Here is a 23966-nt window from a genome sequence, read left to right on the forward strand (position 1 = left end):
CTCAACGTGTATCCCAGTATCCTGCATCTTGCAGGGCATTTTAAAAGTTGGACTCACATTGATCTCCCTTAGAATTGGCCCAACCACTGTCTACGAGGAAAAATGATAGCATAGACTTTTTGAATTAAAAATGTATATGATCCCTTTTCATTGCGCCAGCCCCTTATACAACCACATGATTCAAGCAAGCCGTGGCGCTTCCTCTGCCGTCTATGTGACCGACTTCAAGACTCCAAAACTTCCCAAGATAAACCAAATGCTTGCGTTCCCATCTTTATGTGTCGTACTCTGCTCTATCATGAAACTGCGCCGTAAAACAAATGTGACCAAATAATTCATAGCTTGCTCTTCGTAGCAGGAGTAGTCTCATTGACCACAGCTACCACCACACAAATATCGTCAACTTTGCCGCCGTGCCAGTTCTCATGAGGATAATATTTGTGAACTTCCTTGGCAAATGGGCCGTCGAGTTTCGAGTTGATACTGGCACGCTTGGCAGCCGTCACGAGTTCGGTAGCAAGTGCGCTCTGAAGTGTTACTGTTCGCTTGCCCTCAGTGTTATCAGGGAGCTCAACGAGAGGATCCAATGACTCTGCCACACGAACACCACCAGCTTCAGTCATTACCCAAGCTCCAGTAGAAACCAAAACTCTGCTAGCAATTCGGAGGATATCTTGGTTAAATAGATTGTCTAGAACGCCGTCGGTTGCGAGGACAAGTATATCGCCATGGCGGAGTGTGTGTTGGGTAACGTCAGCGTCGCGGGGCAGGTCGCTGAGCTGAGCGCCACCGAAAGCCGCCATACGAGCAGCAACGCTGGGAGGCACAAGCGATAATTGGAAAGGAGTGTTGAAGGCGTGAGTCTGAGGCTCTGAGTAGGTGTGAACACCGTTCAGTCGTAGTTGCAGGAAGCCGGAATCTCCAAGGTTCGCAACATCCAAATTTCCATCAGCTCCTGCGATAGCTACACACGCTGTGCTTCCACCGGCGCGAAGACTGCGGTCGTTGCAGATTGCGTCGTATCCCTTCTGCATCAATTGTCTGGCCGTCAAGGGAGGCTCGGAGCTAGTCTGGTGTTCGTGGGCAGCCAATGCCATGTAGTCGCAGAATCCGTGGGAAAAGTCAGCAGGATCGACACCAGAGTCTACCCAGCCCCCAACGCCATCAGCAACGCCAAAAGCTACGGAGCCGGAGTCGTTGACCCGGCTGACAAAGAAAGCATCGTGGCCAGATTCGGGACGGGCGGAAGGTCGACGGTTTCTTGGAGGCTGAATTCGATTATACGGATTGAAGTGAAAGACGTGGCTAGAAGGATCGTATGGTCTGTCCTTTGCAATGAAGGAAGATGCGACATGATATGAGAATCGAGACGAATCGGGCGAGGTGGAGTAGAGTCTCGATCGCGAGCATGAGGTCATTGCGACATGAGGTTGGGCAACTCGAGCACAGTATTGATTCGGAACTGGGACAATTAGAACAACGAAACACATAGAATCGTACACGATACGACTCACATTTAGCAAGCGTTCGCAATGAAGCTGCAGCCAGTCGGTTGCAAGGTGCGGCCATGAAGGGCTAGAAGTGGATCGTGATGGTGATGGAGTCAAACAGACAAGAATTGATGGAATTAATGACGGCTTCGAGCGGGCAGTTAGAGGATAATAAGAATATTGATTACCAGTCAATTCGAGTATCAATCATAGAGAAACCATATTTGCCAAGGAAATCGTAAGAGAAAAAATTGGTGTCATATGAGAAGTGGGATCGCGAACGGAGAAACAAAGTTGTTGAGCACCGAATAGACCAAACTCTTATCTAATCTTGTCCGGGGCCCCTCCAATCTTCTTTCTGTCAAAGTTTCGAGTGGACTGTGGACTCAGTGGAGTACCAATTACTCGGAACAAAAAGACAAGGAAGTGAAGCGAGCAAGCCACATGCACACTAAAAGGAGGCGGTGCGGAGCGTTCGAGCCACTGCGAACCAGTATGAAATCTTCCGGAACCTCATCTCCGCAATTATTGATAACCGTTGATGATCCGAGATAGACTTCCTCTAGTCACGTGGTTTCACATTTCACGAGCCTGTTTCTGCCGATTCCGAGTGGTAGAGAGAGCCGAGTTGCTAATTTCTGGTTTCTGATTGGTCAGGAACAAGCCGCCAGTCCCAGTGTAAACTGCAATAACCGAGGAAGGTTTGCCTTTCCAATACATGACGACGAGAATCCTTTAGACGCCACCCTTTGAGATTATCGACAATTCAGCTCTAACGGAGGGGATTGTACGGCATTTCTCCTTGTCAATCGCCTGACCACAGCTCCAACTATACATCGCGAAGTTTGACTGTCCTTCTCCTCCGGTCCCAATCGCAATTGTAATTCCATTCGATTCACCATGGCTGCTCTTCGATCTTCCTCTCGCCTTGTCGGCGCCTTCTCAAGGACGGCTGCCATTCGACCCGGCACTGTCTTCACTCGTTCTATGGCCTCCGTCAGCGAGCCTGCCAAGGAGCCCGAGTCCAAGATGAAGTCCTTCCAGATCTACCGATGGAACCCCGATACTCCCAGCGAGAAGCCCCGTCTTCAGACCTACTCTTTGGACCTCAACAAGACTGGACCTATGATTCTCGACGCCCTTATCCGAATCAAGAACGAGCTCGACCCTACCCTGACCTTTCGACGAAGTTGCCGTGAGGGTATCTGCGGTAGCTGCGCCATGAACATCAACGGACAGAACACTCTTGCTTGCTTGTGTACGACCCCCCTTTCATCCGAGTCGCGTGCGGCATATCACGACTACGAGAACAAAACACTAATACATCTATTCAGGCCGAATCCCTACCGAGGCTGCTTCCGACGTCAAGATCTACCCTCTTCCTCACACCTACGTCGTCAAGGACCTTGTCCCTGATCTGACACACTTCTACAAGCAGTACAAGAGCATCAAGCCTTACCTCCAGCGCGACACCCCTGCCGAAGACGTACGATCCCTCTCTAGCTTATAGACATTCATCCGTACTGACCAATTGATTAGGGAAGAGAGTACCGACAGACCAAGGAGGACCGACGCAAGCTCGACGGTCTCTACGAGTGCATTCTCTGCGCCTGCTGCTCTACTTCATGCCCTTCGTACTGGTGGAACTCTGAGGAGTACCTCGGTCCCGCTATCCTGCTCCAGTCTTACCGATGGCTCGCAGATTCTCGTGACCAGCGCACCGCCGAGCGAAAGCAGAACCTCGAGAACTCCATGAGCCTGTACCGTTGCCATACTATCCTTAACTGTACTCGAGCCTGCCCCAAGGGTCTTAACCCTGGTAAGGCCATTGCCGAGATCAAGAAGCAGATGGCTTTCGGCAGCTAGAGGAAGAAGAAAAAATGACAGTTTCTTTTGTGAAAACGAACGTGACGATTGGAGGCGGAAGCGATCTGAAGGGTTATCGCAGATAAATCTGCGAATGAGATTATTAGGACTTTTAACCCTGTGTATAGGCTAGATGATAGGAGTTCCATGCTGTGTTCTGATAGCTAACTTGACAATATTATTTTCTTGATCGTTCACCCCTGGTTTCCTATAGGTTGATATGATTTATACTTGGTACGGCCAGTATGCTAATTTCAGGACCGTTTTACCGAAGCTTTCATCGAATATTGCTTAACTGCACCACAGCTACCTCCGAACCGAACCGATACTCACCCTTCGATACCTGTGTTCTTGCCTAAGTACTAAGGTAGACTGGCGAATAACAGCTCATATCAATAGTGCGGCCCAGAGAAGGCGATCTGAGAAAATGGCTCGGTGCACTTTGGGAAACATGATTACCTGATGGTCTGATCTTTCTTCCTCAATATCTGAATGTGGGACAAGTCTTGCCGATCCATCAACCCTGCATATACTCCATGTGCGACCTGCAAAAGGATCGGCACTCACAGCTGCATCTAGGTGGGCTTTGACCTAAAGTCTTTGAACGCAAGGGGTTGTTTCGAAGCAAAAATCCCCTTGATCTATTCTGGATGAGGTTTCGGGACGGTCCACGGGGTGGCTGGTATCCGTGGTACAAGTGCACAAAGTAAAGCTATCAGACAAAGAACGTGCAGTTGATCAAACCTGAACTCATTGGCTTCGGAGAATTTTCTAAGTCTCGATCTAAGCGATGTTAAACCGTTATTGCTTAGGGAAAACGAAATCGTCCAGCAGCTCTGAACCTGCAATGCTTTCCTCTGATACATGTTTTCAATTAGGATTCCTGACGATAGTGATCAACCGCCCTGCATCAAAAAGTCCTCGTATCGATGGGAGTGATAAGAAACAAGATATCACGATGGACTTTTGCATATGAAAAGAATACAACCTATAATCATGAAGGGCCTCCTGCTGTCGGTATGCTTATGACGTTTGTCGTTGATCTATACGAGCCAAGACAATGTTTCGAAACTCTTTCAAGTTAGACAGTACTTTAATCAACAACGTTTGACACGCCTATTTTTGTGAACATTCAATTCCTGCCTCCAAGTTGAACTGGGCTACTACGTTACACAGTCGCCATGACGTCTCGCAACTTCTTTCTTTGATAGGAGTTCATTGAATCAACCTCAACCTGAGGAATGTGCGTGCCTCGTATACCAAGGTCCTTCTCAAACGTTGAGTCTTGGTAGTTGATCACACGCCAAAGGGGGCACCAAGTCGTCCTTGCTTCGCTTCCTTCCTTCTTTATCTAAGTTGACATGACCTAGTAGGTAGTTGCTCTTGTGACAGATATAAAGACAGAGCATCCTCCATGGAACAGACCAATTCATCATCTAACCATCGAGAACATCGCACAACATCACGACTCATTCATCCATCATCATGCTTTTCAAGACCATCACTACCGCCATTACCCTCGTGGGATTGGTATCCGCTGCGCCTTTCAGTTCCTATCCTCCATGTGCAACGATCTGCCAGGATGGCATCGATGACTGTGGCCAACCGTGGGGAGGGTAAGTCTCCATGATATGGACTTGGTCTGATCCAATTGCTAACTGTAATCAGCTGCTGGGACATTTGTAAACCTGAGGAGTCTCCTACACCACCACCTTGCACAGCCACTTATACACCAACCATCCCCCCTATTACTCCTGATCCTCCCATCACCCTTCCTGTCATTACTCCTGACCCAACTATTACTTTGCCGATTATCACAGGCGATGGTGACACAACCTCCATCGTTCCCACCCCTCGATTAGTTGATTAAGAAGTAACTCTGGCCTTCTTCTGTTGGGGACTGATGGCTGAAAATCATGGAGAGTGATTGTTGGGTTTGCGAAGGAAGTGGTGTTGATGATGCCCGCGGTCTGCAAAGCTCGATGTCGTCCGACAGCTGCAGAAAATACATGTATGCATAACAGGGCGAGATTGCCACTCTGCCAGATCTTCAGTCTATATATACACTTCTTTGACTCAACTCGTCTAACCTGCTACAAAAGCTAGTAGTATGCATTGCCTGGCGTGCTTGGGCTCCGAGAGTAATCATTCACCGTCCCTGGGAACGCACCGACAGGTGCTGAAGCCTCGCCTTTAATTTCATCATCTGAACTCAAGTCATCGACATATGCATCATCTCCCTCTGGCGGTGCCCGCATGCCTTCCAATACGTCGTTGTCGAGTGAAGGGATCTCGTAAGGCTTGATGGTGTGAATTTCGCGCCCTGATGGCATCTTGCTGAGAAGGGTATTGACGGGAGGAACGAATTGTGTGTTCATCTGTGATGTTAGTAATTGTTTTGTCGAAGAAGTCAGGAGACTTACCGTGTCGTTGACTTTGTTCCATTTCGCGTCGAGCATCTCCAGTACTCTTATTTCCTCCAACTTGCCGGCATCACTTCCCCATGCAGCCTCCTTATCTACTCTTCGATCTTCGCGCTTTTCCGAGAAGTCTTTCTTTAGTTTACTGAAGCTAAGTCCCTTCTTACTATGGTCCTTAGGCTCGACACCTAGCTCTGAAAGTCCAGCGCGAACCCATCCTATCCCGTCAGCAACTTGACCGCCCAGCTCGGCGTCAATCCCAAAGAAACGACAGGCCCGGGCTCGACATGTTCGGCGCAAATCTTCTATGTACTTCAGAAGAGCGCTGTTAATTTTGTGCGATCCGGATCCAGCTGTGCTGCATAGAGACGATGCTTTGGCTGCATGCTCCGAGGCTGCCAAGCAAAGTCTAGCATATAGATGAGTGCGAACCTTTGGGATCTCGGGTGCCTTGAACATCCACTCTTTGTCGTTCTTGTTACGATCTTGGGCAACTATCGCTGGGTATGGGTCGTCTTTGAGAACAGCCAGCAACGTGGCTTCAGCCAGAGCCAAAGATGACAATGCTCGGGCCATGCCTTGGGAAACATCGGGACATGGTGGGCTGACTGTGGCTTTCTCTCCCCGGTTTGCAAGGTAGTCGTAAACTGACGCCGCTTCAAGTAGAGACTTTGTTGCTGTTTGAACGGCATTCGTGCGCTCTTGCGCCCCGAGAAACTCGCTCCGGGTTGAGTAGAGAGGTTGTAAGGCTGACCGGGATGCTAGAACATGCGTGAAGCCTAACGTGGACATCACAAAGGCAATCTCATGTTCCAATGATGAGATTTTGACTCTAGCCCTTTCACGTCCTGGAACGACTTCACCAGATAAAGTAGGCCTCCATTCGATAACCGGAGCAGTCTTGAGTGTAACGTGGGCTGGACCCTTGTTATTTAAACCTTCATCCACTATCAGTAGATAAGGGAGATAGCCATTGACACTTGATACCACAGTGTTGAGATTCGAAATTTGAGAGCTTGGAGGAAGCCTTTTGTGCTTCTTTAAGGCATCGCGAACTACCCCGCGATAGGTGCTGGCGTTGAGGGGCAGCGAGGGGTGCGTATCAGAGGTGAAGCTTGTTGAGAAGGAGAACGAAGAAGTTGTCGGAAGAACGAAAGGAAAGGGCATTTTGGGAGTTGAGAGCTTGCACCCTGTGATATTATATATCGAGTTTCAGTGAGAAAAGGAGAGAAGATACAAAAGTTTGTGACGCAACGCCTTGCCAAGCTCTCAAATCTTGTTCACAGCCTGACGGTATTATTGTACTGTGTGAATTGGAAACATATTAACACTGTCGAGGTGACGTCGGGATCGGAAGCTCCTTTTCGGCCGATGTTGAATTGGAAGCTCCACCAAAAATTCCGGGGTTGTATCTTAACTTAGAGCTTCAGAGCTCCACGCTCTCTCTTCCTTCACACCCAACCAACAGCAGATCGATCTTTAATATTGTCGCTCTTGTTAGTGAACAATTCCAAGGTGACAATGGCTGGCCCTTCCCCGTCACCGCATAAACCTCGTCGCAGGACCACCAAGAAATCTGGCAATGGCAGCGGTACCGATGTTGTTAAGGAGAAGACCCCTCGTGCAGAAGCCCTTGTAAGGGCGCCCGCGTTCCCTCTTGCGGCCTTTCTTTGGCCTGCGCGCACTTCTTTGTCGCAATGGGAGGTTCTACCTGTGATCCTCATGGTTGTCGGTCTTTTTAGATGGGCTGCTGGTTTGTGGGGATACTCTGGTAAGGATGAACACTTGCAATCCTGTGCCCATCATGACACCTTTCGCTAACCCAAAACTTGCTTTCTAGGTTTCCGCAAACCTCCTATGTTCGGCGACTACGAGGCCCAACGACACTGGATGGAGGTGACGACTCAACTTCCTATCTCGCAATGGTATTTCCACGATCTCCAGTGGTGGGGTCTCGACTACCCTCCTCTTACGGCCTACCATAGCTGGGTCTTGGGCAAGCTTGGATCTTATATTGACCCTTCATGGTTTGCGCTTTTCGCCTCGCGAGGAAACCAGGATCCCGACTTGAAGATATTCATGAGAGCGACTGTTATTGTGTCGGAGTATTTGATCTACATTCCGGCGACGATTGTCTTTGTGCGACGATACAGCAGACTGCAAGGGGTTACCAACTGGACCGCATGGCTTGCACTCGTCGCGATTCTGATGCAGCCTGCCACAATTCTTATCGATCATGTTCACTTCCAGTACAACACCGTCATGCTCGGATTAGTCGTGGCGAGCATGTCAAGTATGCTGGCTGAACGGTACAAGTGGGCTGCCGTCTTCTTTGTTGGCGCTTTAGGATTCAAGCAGATGGCCCTGTACTACGCTTTCAGTGTTTTCTCCTACCTCCTTGGGCGATGTGTTTTCCCCCGACTCGACCTGACAAGACTTTTTGGCATTGCGCTTGTCACCGCCATCTCTTTCGCCATCCTTATTCTACCTCTGATTCTCGGCACTTTCTACGACAAGACCCAGGGTATTGACGCACATGGCGGATCCAAGGACTCTCCTTCTCTTCCTCTGCTTCCTCAACTTGTCGATATCCTCGACACCAATGCCTTTTATTGGCCTTACGTGGAACAATTGGTTCAGGTGGTCCATCGTGTCTTCCCATTCGCTCGTGGCTTGTTCGAGGATAAGGTTGCCAATTTTTGGTGCGCTGCCAACGTTGTCGTCAAGCTTCGACAATGGCCGACACCCGTTCTTCAAAAGATGGCTCTTGGTGCAACGCTCGCTTCTATCATCCCCCCTAACGTCATCTTGTTCTTGCGACCTCGAAAGACGACCTTGCCTCTGGCTTTTGCTGCCACGGCCTGGGGATTCTTTTTGTTCAGCTTCCAAGTTCATGAAAAGAGTGTCCTACTCCCCTTAATGCCCATGACCTTACTATTGGCTGGAAAGCAAGGCTTGAACAAGGATACTCGAGCTTGGGTGGGCTTTGCCAACCTCCTTGGAGTCTGGACTATGTTCCCTTTGCTCAAGCGCGTTGACTTGAAGATCCCGTATGCAATCATGTCTCTTCTTTGGTCTTACCTACTCGGCCTCCCCCCGACTTCCCTCGGTGCTTACTTCCAAGAAGGCCAAGCTGTCTGGCTTCAGTGGGGCACAGCGCTTCTGCACTGGGTGTTCTACTTGGCCATGGGCGCTTGGCATGTTCTTGATGCCTTTGCGGCCCCTCCTGCTGACAAGCCGGATCTCTGGGTCGTCGCGAATGTCGGCATCGGCGCTGCTGGATTCGTCATCTGCTACTTGTGGTGTTTCTTCAAGCTCCTTCAAGAAAGTGATTTACTACCCGGAGGCTCACCAAGGAGTTCCGGTAGAAAAAATAAGACCTTATAGAGGCAGATTTTCCCTTTTTGATACTAAATTCAATAATACTTTTGTTTGCCATATTCATCTTTTTTTCTGCGACTGATTCGATAGACCCGAAACTGAGCCACTGAGTCGCTGAATGGCTTGTGATCTGTTGATTTGCATAGGCCTTGCCTCAGGGTGTCAGAAGAAATGACCGCTAACAGCATAAGGGACGAAATAGTTTAGTTACTTTATGCCAGTCTAGACTCGCTCTTAGGTTACTTTATTTTGGCAACCTAAGTCTTAGAGGACAATTCTCTGTTATCCACCTGGCCTTGTTGCTTTCTCAAATTGACATTGATTGGATTCTATGGCATCAATACGTTGAGAACTGTACGGAAACGGTGGGAAATCTGAACCAACGACTGGTGGCCAACACCTCATGAATGTTCTTCTTTGACTTGGCGAGCAGTACTTTCGAATCAGTCTTGCCTTGATAGCAGCGGCGGATAAAACGAAAGGATGCCCGCCTGAACGATTAGGTAAGAGCAAGACTGAACATCTGAAATGACAACCAAGAAATTCGCCTTCGGATTCGAGTGAAGATTGCCCGAAAAGATTTGAGATTAACGCATTACCGCATACCATGCAGCTTGGGGAGTAGACGAAAGCTGTGATGTTATCGCGAGCATGATGCTTAGATATCGGTTTCCATACATTATAATAGGTCGCCCAGTGATGTGGTCATTTGCTGACCAGAGCCTCTGACGCGCTGCGTTTATCCAGTCGACAGGAACTGATACTACACAATATCTCCTGAATCTGAGATGCAGAGAGAACGTCTGACACGAGTACAACCGCCTGGGTCAGTTCCGTAACAAGGATGCAATAAAACAACGGCGATCTGAGCTTCGAACACAGCCTTCTCCGTCTCCTTCTCCTGTCAACGAGGCTTACGCTGGCCAAGTTCTCTTTGAGACAGTGACAACGACTGGCCGAGTGCTGGTTATTGCCACAACAGGGTCACTCTCGATACTTATTCGTCCATCATGCAAGGATGTTACCAGACTCCATGTCAAATATTGGAAAGCGCTGATTCTTTGTTCTGCAGAAGTATCTGGGTGTTAATAAGGCACTCGACACCGATATTGGGCCGACAATTTGTTTCTCGCTAGGATCTTGCCCGAACCGAGGGTCTGGATAGAATGCATGCGGATCTTTTTATTAGACTAGGTCTATTATGGAAGTTGGGACTTTGTCAAACCAGTAGTCTACCTGTTACTCAGTTCTGCCTCATCCTACACTAAACCCTGACTCGGATATGGGATAGTAGAGAGCCAGGTACCATTCATACTTTCCTTGGCTCGTAAATAAGTCACTGATAAATCATAGAATTTCACAGAGGTGGCAAGACAACAAGCGTCTGCCTATCCGTAACTGAAGAGGCGAAAGACCATTTCAACAGAGAACCCGTTGGGGGCCAAAGAAAACGAAACAAAATGTGGTGTAAACGCTGTCGATCTTGAGTCTAATCTATCACGGGCTATATACCGAGGATCTATCCGGTATCAAATGACGGGAACGACGCTTGCCAAGCAGAATACTGTAAGCATTCTGCAAGCCAACCGCGGAGTTGTTCCTCGCATGGGAACTTCCAAAAGATGCTTAGGCTTAGGCGCTGTCGAACAACCTGCCCGATTTCGACAAGATATTCGTCGATTGACGAGTAGAAAAGTTCCGAGAGCGAAAACGCGTGGGCTGTCTAGACTGGAAAGACTGGATGAATTCTCAGACCGGGCGAGGGTGTTTGGGGTGGCAGGTTGAGTTGTCTCCTCTCCCAGCAAATGACCCCTGCCCTGCATTGAACGATCTGACATGCTGCAGCTGACTCGGCCTTAGCATCTTCTCTTGTCCCATCAACTCGGCAGACCTCTTCTTGAGGCTCCGTCTTTATCCCAGGTCTCATAAGAAGAAACAAAACCAAGACAAAAAGCTTTGAAACGTGTCAATCGAGGAAAGGTGCTACAACATCTCTACACATTTCATCTCCTTCCGCCATGTTGTGCCTGCGCTATCAGACGCGGCTCGGCTATGGCTTATAAGGCTGATGGGGATCATCGGTCCTCAAGGGTGTGTGTTACCCAGAAAGGGCTAACAGCTCCGGACGAGTGCTTTCACAGGTTCACTCAGCCTTCATTACGGGGCGGATGCGAGGTGAGGAGAAGAAGAGGTGAGGTTGAATTTACGGGCCCAAGACCCCCAAGTCTTGTTTAGTGTCCGTTGGCGCAATCTTGGCAAAGACTAAGGATGCAACCTCAGATTGCAGCTTATTGCTTCGAGGCTGATGCTGACTGGCTGCGTATAAAGATCCCTGCAACATGCTTGGGTAGTGCTTACTGTGCTGTGTTAGCACGAGCGTGTACATACATTGATACCATGTTGTCTTGTTGAACAAGTCAAGTCGACTCAACATGGCTAATAAGCTGACAGTGGAGATTGCGTGGTCTTGTGAATGAGAGAAATTCTTTTCACTATTGCGTTGTACAGTACTGTGCTTCGAAGTTGTGGTGGTGGGAGGTAGAGTTCTGTTGGTCTGGTCTAGACTTAAGCATAGTCGTCAACTCTATGTATATCGAGAACTTAAAGCCAACAACAACAAAGAAACAGCCCCTAGTACAGATCAATGCTTTCATATGAAACAAAAGCTGAACAAACATGTGCTGAGCTTGGTCCTGGGATCGCCGAAAGGTGAGCAGGCTTAGGGTCTTTGTTTGTACCAACAGAGAACGAGTACTGTATGTACATACATCCCTCCGCAGCACAGATGGTGTGCTGAAGACGTGCACACAAAAAAAGTAACCCTCGCTCAGCCCCCAAAGCCAAGGGACGGCCGGTCGGCACCTCTCCAGCCAGCCATGATCCATTCTCGGGTTATCCCATCCTATGAGCATGGATCTAAGAGGTTGTCATCAATGGTTCAGTCCCTGTCCCTTCTTTGTCTAGCCTCTTCTTCTCTACGGATCCCCCGTTCTACTGTGGACGGGTAAAAAGAACGTGGGACCTCGTTACTCAGCTCCGCTTGCTTCTCCTCTCTCTCCCCTCGTCCCGTTTGTTTCGTTTTGAAAGCAGACTTCAACCCTAGCCTTGAAACCTGGATCGAATCTGCTTGCCTGCTTATACAACAAGCTGTTTGTCACTCAGTGTTTGCTAGCTACTCACAATGGTTTCCAAATCATTGATAGCCCTTGCAGCGGCTTTTGCTACAGCTTGGGCTCAAACAATATCCGAGGCATCAGATGCACCTACATCGACGTCCGAGGAGACTGCTTCTGGAACTTCTTCTGCTGCGGAGAAGACTCATACTATTAACGTCGGAGCGGTAGGTCTAACAGTCATGCATCTCACATAAAACATTGATGCTAATGGAGAACAGTCTGGACACAAGTTCACACCTTCTGAACTGGAGGCTGATGTTGGTGATATAATTGAATGGCGATTTTACCCCACTGACCACTGGGTCATCCGAGGAGACTACGATCACCCTTGTATTCCTTACGAGTATATCGACTTGAACCGAAAGGGCTTCTCCAGTGGAACGCAAAAGGTCCAGGCCATTACCGACGATGTACGTTGATCAGCCCTGCGAGTGTCAAATTCTACGACAAATACTGACTTCCAACAGGCACCTCGATTCCGAGTTCGTGTCAACGATACTAAGCCTTTCACTTTCTACTGCGGAGCTCCTGGATCATGCGTCAAGTACCACATGATGGGCATTGTCAACCCTGTACGTCTTTTGATACCATCGCCATCAACGCAGTACTAACAGCATAACAGTCCAAGAATGAAACACTTGAAGGCTTGCTCAAGAACGCAAAGGATGTCGACTATCAACTACGACCTGGAGACGAATGGCCAAAGGAGGAGGACGATCCTACTTCTACCGCAACCCCAGGCAAAGATGATGATAGCTCCAACTCGGACAGTGACAATGGAGGCGGAAAGAAGTCGCTTTCTACTGGAGCCATTGCCGGTATCGCTGTTGGTGGTGCTGCTGTGCTCCTTCTCGCCGGTGCTCTTCTTTACCTCTGCGGACGACGAGGTGGATTTGACAAGGCGTACCGCAAGAGTTTCCGCAACAGTGCTGTTCCTCCTGGTCCTTCCGTTGTCGAAAGCTCCATCTACTCTCCTCAACAGAGTGTCGCTGACCCTTGGGCCGCTCAGAAGAGCCCCGGTCTCGTTGCGACTCCCTACGGTCACGCTCAGAGCCCTCCCATCAGCCCTCATCAGTCACTCGCCTACGGTACTCACCCTGGCATGGTGAACCAAGATGGATCTCCCATGATGTACCAGGATGGCCAGCAATACCAGTACCAGTATGCGCCACCTCCCATGGCCGCTTCTCCTGCCACTACACCCAAGCCTCAGGAGGTCGCCCCCGTTGAACTCCCTGGCTCTCCGGACCCTGGACATAACAACACCAACAACCGCGACGACAGAACATTCTCTTGGAATGGGGATGAACAGGCACAGCGTCCAATGAGGTAACAGGTCACTTATACGAAAAAGAAGTGCCAACGTGGCAGGTCATACATATAGCGGGCGGATGCAAGTTGACTTATATAAATGGGCGTTTGATGGATGTGTCATGTTACACTGGAGTTCTGCAGGGCAAGCATTTTGTATACCAAATGCGGTTTGTGTTTTTACAAAAACTCACTTATACTTCATGATATCGGATATTCTTTTAATGTTATTGTCGACTTTGAAGGACAACTATCCGCCAGGGTTTCTTCATTCTATGACCTAAATTTCGATATAGGTTAACCAATTTGGAAGGTTTATACAGAAATACAGCAAGAGTTCACATAGTATTCATACGCAACGTGCAGCATAATGAAATCAAGAAACACAAAGGCAGGGGTGAGCCTAACTGTGAGACCTGGCTTTCAATTGTATCACGAGAGAACCAGGGAATCATGACATTCACCTCAAGCAAATGACACTCGGTACGCCATGGGTTTGGGCTGAGAATAATCGGAGAGGATGGTCGATCTAAACTCCTGCACGGCTCAGCTGAACTTGACCATGGGCTGCCCAATGCGCATAACTAACTGTTTAGAGACTGGGGTCATCCAACTTGTCACGACATATCAGTCCAATTATTTGTTTCAACTTCAAGCCACAGGCACAAACAATGCACCATGTATGACAGTAGGCTGGCAAATGCAGGGCCAGACAAAGTATGGGCGTCACTAACATGACGGTGTGCCTATCATTTTCAGCTTACCTGGAGTCCTAGGGTAGCTCAGTCAGACCGAAGAGTCATCACAAACCTTTTATTGTGGGATGATGCGGCTGCAAAAACCCTAATTCGTTGGCAGAGATGCCCCTCACGATACAGCGACCTGGTCACTTGAGGTGCAATCAAATGACTTCACAGCAATAAACAAGACATTCACAAGTAGAACCATGTATTCGAAGAGCCGAACCGCCTTTTTTCAATTTCCATAACCGTAATTTATCCCATCCTTAGAGAGACCCAATCCAGCCATGAGCGGCCAATCCATCCACGCCTGAGACATGTAAGAACTGGTAAACAACCCGTGCGTAGCATCTTCGAAATTCGTGAGGTATCGTGAATGGGCAGATCTTTAGATATAGATCGCTTAGTCGAAGAGACCGAAGCCCATATCCTCGTCGGACTCCTCCTTCTCCTCCTCCTTCTCCTCTTCCTTGGCCTCCTCAGCGGCACCACCAGCGGCAGCGGCGCCACCAGCAGAGGCACCACCGGCACCACCAGAAGGAACGGAAGCGAGCTTCTCGGAACCCTCAGAGATGAGCTGGAAATATTTGTTAGCATTGCCCATGTATGGTTGTAAAAGTTGTGTGTCGAACGTACCTGCTGAATGTCCTTGCCCTCAAGCTCGGAGATCAGGGTGTTGAGGCGCTCCTCATCGGCCTCAATGCCAACGGACTCGAGAACGGCCTTGACATCGGCGGCAGAAGGGGAGGTGTTGCCTCCGAGGCCGAGAAGAAGGTAAGCTGCGAGGTGCTTCATTTTGAATGTGGTTTCTGATCGCAGGATGTTAGAGCGAAATTCTTATTGTGCGATTGGTGCTTGTCGAGACGATCACAAAAGACCGGGAAGCAGGGAGGGCAGCAAGGTTTATATACTCACATTGAGTCGACGAGAACACGAGAAATCAATCAATTTAACCGCAAGTTGGGCGGAGACTGAAACTTCGAGTCCGGTGGTTAGGTTGTTTCGGTATGACAAAAAGTAGAAAAGTTCGCGATCCGCCGAAAGCTATTTTGTGAATACGAAATGTGCGGAAGGTTGCGATCACGTGCTTGGTGGGTTGCACCTTCCCTTGACCTACAGATGGCGGGGGATCTCGGAAAAAGACTCAGACCGATCCGGTCAAGCACCGCCACAGATGCATACACGTGACTAGCGCCGCGTTCAGCTTGTGGCGCTTTCCCTGATTTCACGGACACGCCCATAAAGTTGGCTGTTGACTGATTCTTTGCTCCTCACTGACTGTATGCTTTTCTCTCCTTTTCTTCCGTGATCGCCTGCATTTCAGGCGTTTCTGACGAAAATTTCGAGCGAATACGACCACAAACAGACCTCATATCGACTCTGCGCCTCACGTCACCAGAAAGTCTTAAACTTGAATGTTTAAAAGACGTCAAAGTGCCTGACGACAGACAAACAGCGATCAAACTTTGCCAACCGCTCAATGACTCACAATCCACGACTGAGGCTATTTGTTCCTCTTTGGCTCTGAGGGCTGTTAATACCTAATCTTATCAAGCTCTTTGACTCATATCCGACGTGATGCCTGTGAGTAACTGACCGGAAGCCAGACTCGACAACATCAGGAAAATACTGACCATGGTCAAGATCGGTGATCTCCTCGCCCAAATCAGCGGCGGTGATGAGGGTTCCGCCCCATCCCCCACACAGAGCCTTCCTCGATCGAACACGTTACCCAAAAGAAAAGCAGACAGTGATTCTCGATCGAGTATCTCCAAGGCACCCCGAGTCACGACATTATCCAGTGCCGTGGCACCACGAACAACTCAATCACCCACCACTTCCTCCAGACCGAGCCTTCCATCGCGGCCCTCTGACAGACCGACTCCCTCGCAAAGACCTTCAAGTTCAACAAATGGGGCCGCCAAACCTAACGTTTTGTCTTCCAAACCCATGAACGGGGGTAATAGGATATCCAAACCTGCTGCCCCTAGTAGACCATCACCCGGACCCTCGAGTGCGCCTCCCGCGGCTCGTGGTGCCCCGCCAAAGAAAGGCTCGTTCGCCGAGATTCTTGCTCGAGCCCAAAAGGCCCAGCAGTCCATGGGACAGGTGGGCCGAATTCAGCACAAGAAGGTTGAGGGTGGCAACCTGAAGAAGGTCAAGGAGGAGCCTGCCCCAAAGGTCGACCCTCGAGCCGCCAAGAACATCAAACAGCGCCCAGCTGCTGCTGCTGCTCCTGCCTCTACAGGCTACGCCGGCACTGCGAAACCAGGCCAACGGAATGGGACACCTGTGTCCGGACCCGGAAAGGATTCTCGCAATGGTAGACCCCTACCTCCATCTAAGCCAGAACGTGGTCGAATGGCCGGTGCCAAAGGACCTGCAGCCAAAGCTCCACCGCCAGAAGAAGCCAAGAAGGTCAAGAAGGCAGTGGCGGCAACGACCGGCTACACAGGTACTGCCAGACCTCGACCAGGTGGTGATGTTGGCAAGAAGAAGGACGTCCCTCGTGGTGGAGCATTGCTCAGTGCTCCACGAGCTCCCCGTCCCTCACATTCAAAATCACGTTTTGAGGATGATTACGACGACGACATGGACGACTTTATTGACTACGATGATGAAGAAGACGAAGGTGGCCCGCGATACGACTATGCGTCCGACGCCTCGTCGGACATGGAAGCAGGGTTAGACGACATCGATGTCGAAGAACGACGAGCAGAGCAGATCGCTCGTCGTGAAGACATCGAAGAGGAACGCCTGGAAAGAAAGCTCAAGGCGGACAAGGAGGCTCGAAAGCGCCAAGCCTTGGATCAACTTCGTGCTCGGCGCTGATGGTCACATTAGCTCTCATCATCTCTTGGACGTTTCACGCCTTCCTCGTTTCTCAAGCATTTTCCATGTCTACGTGACCTACGGTCGAGGAGTTAGTTAGCAATGGGCGTTTTATGAGCTTGACCATTTTGTCTTACCTCCCTCCTAACATACCTTTTCTGTACTCTGCTTTCATCCTTTTCTTGTTTTCTTTTTGTTTAGGGGCTACATTAGCGACGGAGTTTTTATCTTCCCTCTCCCCCGTTTTCTTTGTTCATGGTTCCAAGGGGGTCACTGCATGGTTGTGGATGTGGCTGGCGATTAGAAGGATCAAAAAGACTACTGGATCTTTTTCTTGGTCAGTTGATATGTAGATAAGCATGGGTACACACGGACAGCGCTTCAGAATGACATCGTTGTCTGCAAGTAATTTTAGAATTTTACGAGTTGCTACGGCATTTTACACTACCTGCACAGTTTCCTACCTCTGATGTGATTCAAATTCTAGACTCGTAGTGGGTGAACACTGCTGGATACCGAGACAACCCAAAACCGCGACTTTGCAGACAACCACTGTAATAGTGGAATGGAGATGTATGAACATCACTTGCAGGAGAGGTACAACAGGCACAGTATGCAATTTTTCGATTTCAAAATGTCTAGAACTTGGGAACCCGTCAAGGTATCGGAAGAATTGGTCGTCGAGATCAAAGGACGAAATAATTTACTTACTCTAAACTAATATGTACGTTACTTAATTTTGACCCCGAAGCCTTGGACAACAAGCCTTCTGTTACCCATTAGACGCCCTTGATGCCTGGTCCTTCTAACGCCTCCACGAACCAAATTAAAAAAAAAAAAGAGATAAAAAAACAGTGCACCTCTATGGGATCTGAAGATGCTGCAATAAGTCCCGCGACCAAGCCTACTGGCCTCTATAGCCAGACTCTTGTACACTATTCATGCAGGAGATTCGGTTCTGTTTCAGTTCAGGACAACTATCCGTATGAAGATGGAAGAACCAACTCGTAGACCACCGAGGGACTAGACATAATAGCCGAGTGACGTTGGGGGCTTAAGATCAAGGCAGATCATCGCCCTTGGCTGACTTGCTGCTCGTGCTCCCGTAAGGCCTCATGGTCCATCCTTGATAGGGTTTGACTCCCTGAGTGCTGTTACTGTTGGCACCGGGAACGCTGGACGGAGGTGGGTTGTGACGAGGTAAGGTTGGCTCGCGCTTGATAGGAGGAGGAGGCAACGAAGCTGATGCAGCAGGAAGCAGACTTGGAGGGGGTGGATGCGCAGGAAGATCAGGCTTGGCAGACTTTGCCTCCTTTTTTATCTCGGGATCCTCAGGTTGCATCAGCCCCTTTTTACGCAGATACTGAATAGACTGAAGAACAGTAAGATCCTCTTGCTCCTTGTCGTTGAGAATCAATCGTTGCTGAATAGTGAGTCGTCCGTTGTTGGCCTCACGATCCTTCATAGCCGCTTCGCGAGCCTCAGGATCGTGGACGAAGCGGCACTTGCCCTTCTTGCCGCATGTTCCACCAGTGGAATAATATTTGCAATGTTTAGAGACGTCGGCTTTCTTGGCCGGTGGTGGAGGTGGAGGAGCCACGTGTGAACGAGTAGACATAACTTCTGGCTCGTCATCTGAGGACTCCTCAGATGGGTCTCGCATCTCATCACCTTCATCGCCTTGTTCACGTTTTCGCTTAATCGATGATTCAACTTTGCGCAGCTGTCGTCTGAGTTTGTCGGCCTGTTTCTCTAGCGAGGAAGCCTTGTCTTCGCCATTTTGTGCCACCTCGGCATTCTTTTTGGCTTCTACTCGGGCCTTTGTGGGGAAGTGCTTCTTCCTTTCTATCAGGAAAGCGGCAACATCTTTGGGGCTGTAATTGTTAGCACAGTCTTAGCGCGGAGAGAAGCTCAACTTACTTGAGTGTTTCTTGTCCAAGCCAATCGGTCAAAACCTTCTCTTCCCCTTCATCGTCTTCAGACTCTGATTCCATACCAGGGGTCAAGCCCAAGGTGTTTGTCTTGCGCTTCTTCTTCTTTCCCAAGGTAGGGGTTTCGGACTTATTGTGGTTAGAATCATTTTGCCCATGTGCATGCTTTTGATGACGTGACTTGTCATTGCCATGGTGGCCTCCACGTCCACGGGTGTTTCCATCTCGGAAACCACCTCGACCTCGACGATTGGTATGGCCATAGTATCCATCCTGTTGATGGCCAGAAGGTGGAGGGGGGCCAGGATACGCTGGATATTGCGGGGGAGGGTAATGCAGTGCTCGGGGATCATGGGGATATGGCTGGCCATAGGCATTGGCTGGTGGCATGGCTTCATGCTCATAACCTGGGCGCCCATGACCATTCAGTGGAGGCTTTGGTCCATTGCGATCATTGTAACCTCCGCGCGATCTCCCTCCACCATAGCCTCCTGGTTGCTGTCCACCCCCAGTCCATTGTGCTTGGTTCGGGGGAGGAGGTGGTCCTTGATAAGGGTAGGCCTGTGGTCCACCGTAAGGAGGTTGCTGTGGATATTGGGAAGGCGGGTATGGTTGGGCGGCGTAGTTAGGATGATAGGTGTTGGGAGGCATAGGGCCCTGCGCATGTCCGTGAGGAGGATGCCCGTGCTCCGGTCCCCATTGTGGTTGAGGAGGATAAGCAGGAGGGTGAGAAGCGCCGCCATATGGGGGAGGATTGTGATGAGGAGGGTATGGCTGACTACCGTATTCATAACGACCTGGAGGCGAACTGTGGTAGTCACCGCGGCCACCGCTATAATGGCCACCGCGTCCTCTGCCGTGATGCCCTCCTCGGCCCTGGCCATGTTGGGGGTAAGACGGTGCTTGAGGTCCGTAGCTTGCAGGTCCTCCAGAAGAAGCTGGAGGCGGTGGAGGTGGTGGACCGTAATTGTATCCTGACATGGTGAAAGAGAATTGGTATTGGTTATCGTAGGTAGAGATCCTTAAGACGAATGAACTTGGTTCTCGAAACGACGAAAGCGAGTGCTGAATTACGGCTGTAGCTCGCCTATTGCTTGATTGATCAACGGTTCCGTGAGTATCTGACGATTGCAAAATTAAAATGTACAATGAATCTTGGGAGACTCCCAAGCTTGAGAGATGTTGGAATCGGAGAAGGAAATTCGACTTTCAACATAAGAAAAAAGGAGAAAGAGAAAAGATTTGATATCGAGAATGATAAAGTGAGAGTAAGAATGACCTTGGAACCGTTAGGGAGTCCAGGCAAGACCCAGGATATGGCGGTGGCCTAAGATATCGATAATGCTGCTTTCCAAAAAGAAGGTACGGCAATGGTTAAAACGAAGTTAAAAGACGGAAGGAGCTCATTCTGCGGCGCAAGCCTGTGACGACCTTCCCTGCATGCTGCGGCAGTCAACGCGCTAGTGCATTTTCTGGAAAGCGGTGTAGTACTCCTGCTGACAGAGCAACTGGAAAAAGCTTAGTGCAACTGGCATTATTTTTCTGCCGCGCCCAAGGTCCTTGAGATCCATGCTGAGCAACTGTTCGCGACTGAAGTGACTGGCAATTCGTAACAGTCTTGCCTATTGCAACTTCGTCTGTCGATTCTCGTACTTTCAGTTAAATATACATCCTTTCTTTCCAGCAGTAAGATCGCAGTGGCTTAAATTGAGCGGAGTCCTGAATCAAAATGTTCATCTTGGTAAGTTGTCCCCCACCAAAGATCTTGCCTGTGACCAAACTCACAAGCCATGCAGACCAAGATTGCCGACTTGGTGCAAATTGCGCCAGAAGATTTCTCAAAGCGAAGCGCTGATGCAATTGAAGACAACATCAATGCGAAATACTCTAACAAGGTAGGGTTTCTTACGAGGCCATATATATAAATGATAATTAAGTGAAAGAAATAGGTAATCCAGAAGATTGGCCTTTGTATCTGCTTGTACGACTTGCAATGGGCGTCAGAAGGTCTCATCGGCCACGGCACAGGTCTGGTCAACGTGAATGGTTCGCAACATGCCTTTTTGATCTAGAAGAAAGACTAACGAACATGATAGCTGAATTCCGTATGGTTGTGTTCCGACCTTTTAAGGGTGAAGTTATGATTGGCAGAATACGAAGCTCTACACCTGAAGGAATCAATCTGAGGACAGACTTTTTCGACGATATTTTTGTGCCTTTCGAGGAGCTGCCCGAGGGCGCCGAATAGTAAGTCATTCATTCGTTGTCTTTCACACCAAGAGAGAAGCTAACAACGTACAGCAACCACAGCGAACAACTTTGGATCTGGAATCTGGAAGAGGATCGTCTGTTCTACGATAATCATGAAATGGTTCGCTTCCAAGTCATCGACGAGGAGTGGCATGACCAAGCCCCTGCAGGACCAACTCAACCAGAGGATTCACCTTTGAAAACACCGTATCGCATCAAGGCCAGTATGGCTGCTGAAGGACTTGGTGTCTGCCTCTGGTGGGACGGAGCATAATGACGAATAATGGACTATAAGCTGTGCAAAAGGAGAATGGCCCCGTAAAGATATGTCACCGCATTGTATTTGGCGTATATACATTTGCTCGTTCTATGAATCTACGATTTGATACCCGCCAAAAGACGTTCCTCGACGTTGTCCAAAACAGAGTAGTGTTCAACAACATTCAAGTTCTCAATCTCAGCAACGAACTGCTTGTGGGGGTCCTGGCCAGGGCCACCCATCATAGGGTTGGGCATCTGCTGGGCCTGCATTTGCTGGGCAACTTGGCTAGCAGCTGTTCTGGGTTAGATACTGGGGACATCAACTTTTGTGAAGGTCACTTACCATTATCGCTACCAAGAAGGAAGACGTAAACGAACTGAAGACCAAAAATACAGAGGAAGTACCAGCTGATGCTAGACATCCATCGGGGATCCATCTCCCTGGTCTGAACGCCGGCCTGGAGCATACTCTTGAACTTGATGGTGATTGGGAAAGGAAGTTTCACTAATACCATTAGCTAAAGTCGACTTCAACAAACCGATTCAACTTACTGATGACATAACCGCTGAAGAAAGCGTTAATCCAGCTCATGATGAGAGTATTGGGGATAATCATGGCCATGTTGTTCTTCATCATGCCCATCATGCCATCCATAGCGCTAGGGTCGGACAGGGGGTTGGCAGGAGGTTGTCCCTTGCGATCGGGCTCCTTGAGATATGTTCCAGCGTCGTAATTGGTCGTAAGAATATCACGTCGGGACTCGAAAGCCTTCTGAGAGAGGACATGGTGGTTGGAACGAAGAGCTACACCGCGAGCAAGGGAGCGCTGCTCACGCATGGTCTTTTCGTCCTGCTTCTTGGGCGCAGATGCCATAAGAACAGATGCATAGTGACGCAAAACACCAGTAAGGACCATCACGATGGTAATGGGGATAAGGATCCAGTAGCTGGGAGCTCAAGTCAGTGAATTGGGTCGATGACGGATCGATTGGGAACTGCCGTACAATAACTGAGGATCCCTATGAAGGGTCTGAACCGGAACTTGCGCCATGATTTCGACGGTCAAAGGCGTGCGATTAAGAATGCAGGAATGGCGAAGCTGATGTCGCGTTGCGATGAAGCTGTTGGAGATGTGAGGTTCAACGTCTCCAAATAGCCACGATTCAAGGCGGCCGACGCCACAAGTGGGCGGAGCTCTCCATTGGTGGCTGTAAACTGACGACCCCTGGAGCCGCCACACTTGACTGGGGACCTTCTGGGTTAGTTCTTGTCAGGAAGGGACAGCTATCCACATGCCTCAGCCCCATGATACTAGATTTCCCTATGACAGTGAGCTTCGATACTTCATGCACTTAAAATATCGGCTGCTCTCTTGACGACATTCCACATCAATTCGGTTCTCTAGCCTGAGTCAACTCAGACTTATAAATCATCATGGCGAACGCCGCCGAAAAGATTCCAGTCTATAACCTGGCAGGTAAGTTACCATTGCCTTGAACCCTTCTTATACGACGAGCTTCTGACACGGTGGCTCTTTGCGATTCAGACCTCAAGAACACATCCAACGATGCCATTCCCAACTACCTCAACTCTCTCAAGTTCGAACAGTCCCATAGGCTGACTGATGTTCGGCTCGCACTCGGTTTTAGTGCATTCGGTATCGCAGCCGCCTGTTTCGCTTGGGATTACAAGCTAGGCCATGAGACGACGAAACACTACACAGCTGCTGCTGTTATACTCTACACTTTGATCAACACTGCCATGACACTATGGATCATGTTCAAGGAGAAGGATACTATCTACGAGGGAACTTCACCCTCAGGAGAGAAGGTATGGCAAAGATTCTGGGTCTTGATGTGCATATCTCTAACATATCTTTTAGGTCTCTATTGCCAGCTCTACCAAGAAGAACGTCCCCATCTACAACCTCACCGTTACCGTCACCGATAAGAACTCCAAGTCCAACGTTTACAAGGTCTCTAAGCCTTTCAGCGACTGGTTCGATGAGACTGGCCAGTTTGTCGCCGTTCCCTTTCAGTCAATGCTCGCCAATGCGGTTCCTGTGATAGGAAAGAGGGATCCCAAGCGTGTTACTGTTTCCAAGGAGCTGTTGGATGCCAGTCCTGATGTCCTCGATGCCATCCTTGCGGCTAACGCGAATGCTACTGGGGCTGAGACCCCTGATGCGATAGGTACCAAGGCAGCGAAGCGACGTGGCGCTTAGAGAACAACGCGGCGAGCAATTCGGAAAAACAGATAAAGCAAGGCGTAGTTGGAGGTGCTATTCATCGAACCACGATGCGGATTC

The 23966-nt window shown here is 49.4% G+C and overlaps 12 protein-coding genes across 12 annotated transcripts; 7 read left to right on the forward strand and 5 right to left on the reverse strand.

Annotated features, from left to right (window-relative positions):
- Window positions 1-107: 107 nt before the first annotated feature.
- B0J16DRAFT_344080 (phosphatase 2C-like domain-containing protein) lies at window positions 108-1830 on the reverse strand. The gene is made up of 2 exons (XM_046128147.1): window positions 1515-1830; window positions 108-1462 (listed from the first exon to the last, which is right to left on the reverse strand). The coding sequence occupies exons 1-2, from the start codon at window positions 1567-1569 to the stop codon at window positions 336-338; spliced, it is 1182 nt and encodes a 393-aa protein (XP_045981093.1). The 5' UTR covers window positions 1570-1830; the 3' UTR covers window positions 108-335.
- Window positions 1831-2150: 320 nt separating this feature from the next.
- On the forward strand, window positions 2151-3555 carry B0J16DRAFT_344081 (alpha-helical ferredoxin). Its single transcript, XM_046128148.1, has 3 exons — window positions 2151-2748; window positions 2825-2976; window positions 3030-3555. The coding sequence occupies exons 1-3, from the start codon at window positions 2391-2393 to the stop codon at window positions 3354-3356; spliced, it is 837 nt and encodes a 278-aa protein (XP_045981094.1). The 5' UTR covers window positions 2151-2390; the 3' UTR covers window positions 3357-3555.
- Window positions 3556-4841: 1286 nt separating this feature from the next.
- Window positions 4842-5226, forward strand: B0J16DRAFT_385740 (uncharacterized protein; the record flags this gene model as incomplete). Its single annotated transcript, XM_046131521.1, has 2 exons — window positions 4842-4972; window positions 5025-5226. The coding sequence occupies 2 exons, from the start codon at window positions 4842-4844 to the stop codon at window positions 5224-5226; spliced, it is 333 nt and encodes a 110-aa protein (XP_045981095.1).
- B0J16DRAFT_150879 (uncharacterized protein) lies at window positions 5223-7055 on the reverse strand. Its single transcript, XM_046122052.1, has 2 exons — window positions 5780-7055; window positions 5223-5734 (listed from the first exon to the last, which is right to left on the reverse strand). Exons 1-2 carry the CDS (start codon window positions 6941-6943, stop codon window positions 5459-5461), a joined length of 1440 nt encoding a protein of 479 aa, XP_045981096.1. The 5' UTR covers window positions 6944-7055; the 3' UTR covers window positions 5223-5458.
- Window positions 7056-7195: 140 nt separating this feature from the next.
- Window positions 7196-9301, forward strand: B0J16DRAFT_150885 (ALG6, ALG8 glycosyltransferase family-domain-containing protein). Its single transcript, XM_046122053.1, has 2 exons — window positions 7196-7547; window positions 7617-9301. Exons 1-2 carry the CDS (start codon window positions 7298-7300, stop codon window positions 9161-9163), a joined length of 1797 nt encoding a protein of 598 aa, XP_045981097.1. The 5' UTR covers window positions 7196-7297; the 3' UTR covers window positions 9164-9301.
- A 2753-nt stretch (window positions 9302-12054) lies between these two features.
- B0J16DRAFT_373261 (uncharacterized protein) lies at window positions 12055-13986 on the forward strand. Its single transcript, XM_046130522.1, has 4 exons — window positions 12055-12497; window positions 12552-12743; window positions 12801-12905; window positions 12956-13986. The coding sequence occupies exons 1-4, from the start codon at window positions 12339-12341 to the stop codon at window positions 13664-13666; spliced, it is 1167 nt and encodes a 388-aa protein (XP_045981098.1). The 5' UTR covers window positions 12055-12338; the 3' UTR covers window positions 13667-13986.
- Window positions 13987-14786: 800 nt separating this feature from the next.
- Window positions 14787-15193, reverse strand: B0J16DRAFT_344090 (60s acidic ribosomal protein-domain-containing protein; the record flags this gene model as incomplete). The annotated part of the gene is made up of 2 exons (XM_046128149.1): window positions 15021-15193; window positions 14787-14961 (listed from the first exon to the last, which is right to left on the reverse strand). Exons 1-2 carry the CDS (start codon window positions 15177-15179, stop codon window positions 14788-14790), a joined length of 333 nt encoding a protein of 110 aa, XP_045981099.1. The 5' UTR covers window positions 15180-15193.
- A 752-nt stretch (window positions 15194-15945) lies between these two features.
- Window positions 15946-17663, forward strand: B0J16DRAFT_344092 (uncharacterized protein). The gene has a single exon (XM_046128150.1). It carries the CDS (start codon window positions 16020-16022, stop codon window positions 17214-17216), a length of 1197 nt encoding a protein of 398 aa, XP_045981100.1. The 5' UTR covers window positions 15946-16019; the 3' UTR covers window positions 17217-17663.
- Window positions 17664-17854: 191 nt separating this feature from the next.
- On the reverse strand, window positions 17855-20519 carry B0J16DRAFT_373264 (uncharacterized protein). Its single transcript, XM_046130523.1, has 2 exons — window positions 19137-20519; window positions 17855-19090 (listed from the first exon to the last, which is right to left on the reverse strand). Exons 1-2 carry the CDS (start codon window positions 20126-20128, stop codon window positions 18277-18279), a joined length of 1806 nt encoding a protein of 601 aa, XP_045981101.1. The 5' UTR covers window positions 20129-20519; the 3' UTR covers window positions 17855-18276.
- A 199-nt stretch (window positions 20520-20718) lies between these two features.
- Window positions 20719-21723, forward strand: B0J16DRAFT_306611 (RNA polymerase III subunit Rpc25-domain-containing protein). Its single transcript, XM_046124802.1, has 5 exons — window positions 20719-20888; window positions 20944-21042; window positions 21097-21193; window positions 21244-21394; window positions 21449-21723. Exons 1-5 carry the CDS (start codon window positions 20877-20879, stop codon window positions 21669-21671), a joined length of 582 nt encoding a protein of 193 aa, XP_045981102.1. The 5' UTR covers window positions 20719-20876; the 3' UTR covers window positions 21672-21723.
- Window positions 21724-22795, reverse strand: B0J16DRAFT_306615 (integral membrane protein DUF106-domain-containing protein). Its single transcript, XM_046124803.1, has 4 exons — window positions 22663-22795; window positions 22211-22605; window positions 22002-22163; window positions 21724-21951 (listed from the first exon to the last, which is right to left on the reverse strand). The coding sequence occupies exons 1-4, from the start codon at window positions 22707-22709 to the stop codon at window positions 21773-21775; spliced, it is 783 nt and encodes a 260-aa protein (XP_045981103.1). The 5' UTR covers window positions 22710-22795; the 3' UTR covers window positions 21724-21772.
- Window positions 22796-23092: 297 nt separating this feature from the next.
- On the forward strand, window positions 23093-23882 carry B0J16DRAFT_321443 (microsomal signal peptidase 25 kDa subunit-domain-containing protein; the record flags this gene model as incomplete). The annotated part of the gene is made up of 3 exons (XM_046125637.1): window positions 23093-23135; window positions 23205-23488; window positions 23541-23882. The coding sequence occupies 3 exons, from the start codon at window positions 23093-23095 to the stop codon at window positions 23880-23882; spliced, it is 669 nt and encodes a 222-aa protein (XP_045981104.1).
- Between the last annotated feature and the right edge of the window lie 84 nt (window positions 23883-23966).

Source organism: Fusarium flagelliforme, assembly GCF_020744385.1.
Source record: "Fusarium flagelliforme strain FIESC 12 MPI-CAGE-AA-0113 chromosome Unknown B0J16scaffold_5, whole genome shotgun sequence".
NCBI classification, from domain to species: domain Eukaryota; kingdom Fungi; phylum Ascomycota; class Sordariomycetes; order Hypocreales; family Nectriaceae; genus Fusarium; species Fusarium flagelliforme.